The 1,845-nt window shown below is 38.3% G+C and overlaps 1 protein-coding gene across 1 annotated transcript in view; it reads right to left on the bottom strand.

Annotated features, from left to right (window-relative positions):
* Window positions 1-1,845, bottom strand: part of LOC107578085 (hematopoietic lineage cell-specific protein-like) — a gene marked incomplete at its 3' end in the record, with an annotated part of 8,783 nt that overhangs the window by 2,162 nt on the left and 4,776 nt on the right. The window contains exons 4-8 of the mRNA XM_016264076.1: window positions 1,751-1,841; window positions 1,299-1,354; window positions 1,125-1,194; window positions 818-966; window positions 312-440 (exon numbers count right to left, since the gene is read on the bottom strand). Coding sequence (XP_016119562.1) covers window positions 312-440; window positions 818-966; window positions 1,125-1,194; window positions 1,299-1,354; window positions 1,751-1,841 — 495 coding nt within the window. The remainder of the gene's footprint in view (window positions 1-311; window positions 441-817; window positions 967-1,124; window positions 1,195-1,298; window positions 1,355-1,750; window positions 1,842-1,845) is intronic.

The following is a 1,845-nucleotide window of genomic DNA, read 5'->3' as shown; positions in this document are numbered from 1 at the left end:
TTTCTTGTACAATTTAAGACTTTTTAAGGCCTTAAATTTGATACAGCAAAATGTAATACTTTAAGACTTTTTTAAGACCTGCGGAAACCCTGGAAGAATCAACAACTAAACTAGATTTTCAGAAGAAAATTTGAGGCCCTTGCTAGGGTGTTATTGAGTTTTTACTAGGTGGTTGCTAACTGGTCCAAGATAAATTTCTATAATTTTACAGTCCTTAGATATGACTTAGATATACTTAGACTTCAACTCTCTTCACTTAAAGAGTGCATCAAACTTTTCTCTTCAAAAGAGCAATGAAAATATAACATTGCCTGAGCTTCTTCCTCTGGTTCATCTCTGGGAATTTCAGGTAGTCTTCTGAATGTCTCTGGGGGATTCTGGGATGCTGGCACAGGTGGTGGTCTCTGGTTCTCTTCCTCCTCTTCACGCTTGCTCTGCTCCTTAAGAGAGAAGATGACCAGCATTACAAAGTGTTCATTAGTGTGTGAAAAAGAAAAGGCTGGTGTGTGGGTGGGTTATCTATTGTTGTCATGCATTTCTATTAAAAGTGTAGCGAAATCGTGAGCTGGATGGCCAGGATTTGTCCAGGGCCGAATTTTAGCCACAGTGGGTGAATATGCTGAGCGTATCGACAACGCTGATGAGCTCCTGGAGAGTTTCCTTGAGGGCTTTCATGATGAAAGCACTCAGGTTATATATATATATATATATATATTTATATTTTTGTGTGTATGTCTATATATATATATATATATATATATATATATATATATATATATAGATAGATATGTATATGGGTATTAAGACAAACGTGAACCTCTTGTTTGCGTTGTGCCTCTTCTTGTTCTCTCTTCTCTCGAGCGAGTCTTCTGACTCTCTCCTCATCTGCTCTCTTTCTATTCTCCTCATCTGAGGCCTTCGCCATGTTCTCAAAGCGAGCCTTAAGGTTTCCAGCTCCTACACTTGCTATACACACCAGAAAGAGAAGAATCTACTGAGTTCCTGAAAGGTATATGGACCCTTTATCAACACATTTAAAATGTACAAATGTCACTGCATTACTACTCAAAAGCAATCACTTCAAATGTAACGTTTCCATGTATATATGTACAGCAAACACTCACAGGCCTCAAAAGCCTGAGGCTTTTCATAAGATGATGATGGTGACTCCATATCACTGAATGAAGCTGCACTCTGTGGAAAAAAATTAAATAACTCAATGTACATTCACTGGGAAACTGTCAAACATTTGTTGAAACTTCCATAGTAATGCTATACAATTCATGTGAAATGTATACCTTATCCATGCGATCTGCTTCGACTCCATAACGTCCTCCAAAACCCTTTGCATAGTCTGAAATCAATAAGAACATATATATTTAGTATTATGTAAAACAGACCAAAAATTTGTTGTATCTCTAGCTTTAGCTGTCAGTTAGAAACATCACACTTTGTGGTGCTAAACACCAGGGCCCTCAGAAAAGTGCTTAAATTATGACCTAGCCCTGGGGCCACTCACAAAAGATGATACAGCGAAAGATAATCACTAGATTTGTAGTCAAAAAAGAAAGAAAGGGAGCCACAAAGTTGAGTTCCCAGGGCCCTCAATGGACATACGTTCAGAAATAGATACCGGGTGATGTGACGCTAATGCAACCCATGCGGCAAAAAACACATCAGAATAAATTTGAAGGTGGGTTTTGAAAGAGTTTTCCATTAGTCAAGTGATCTCAGGGAATATTTATGGTACCTTTCTGTGACTGATGTTTCTCTGTTTCTCCTTTATAGTCATAACCCAAAGCAGCCTTGTCAACCTTTTCTTTTTCCACACCGTATTTCCCCCCG

Source organism: Sinocyclocheilus grahami, unplaced genomic scaffold (genome assembly GCF_001515645.1).
Source record: "Sinocyclocheilus grahami isolate Dianchi unplaced genomic scaffold, SAMN03320097.WGS_v1.1 scaffold8763.1, whole genome shotgun sequence".
NCBI lineage: Eukaryota > Metazoa > Chordata > Actinopteri > Cypriniformes > Cyprinidae > Sinocyclocheilus > Sinocyclocheilus grahami.
Note: the sequence above shows the minus strand (reverse complement) of the source record. Positions and strands in the feature narration are given on the sequence as shown.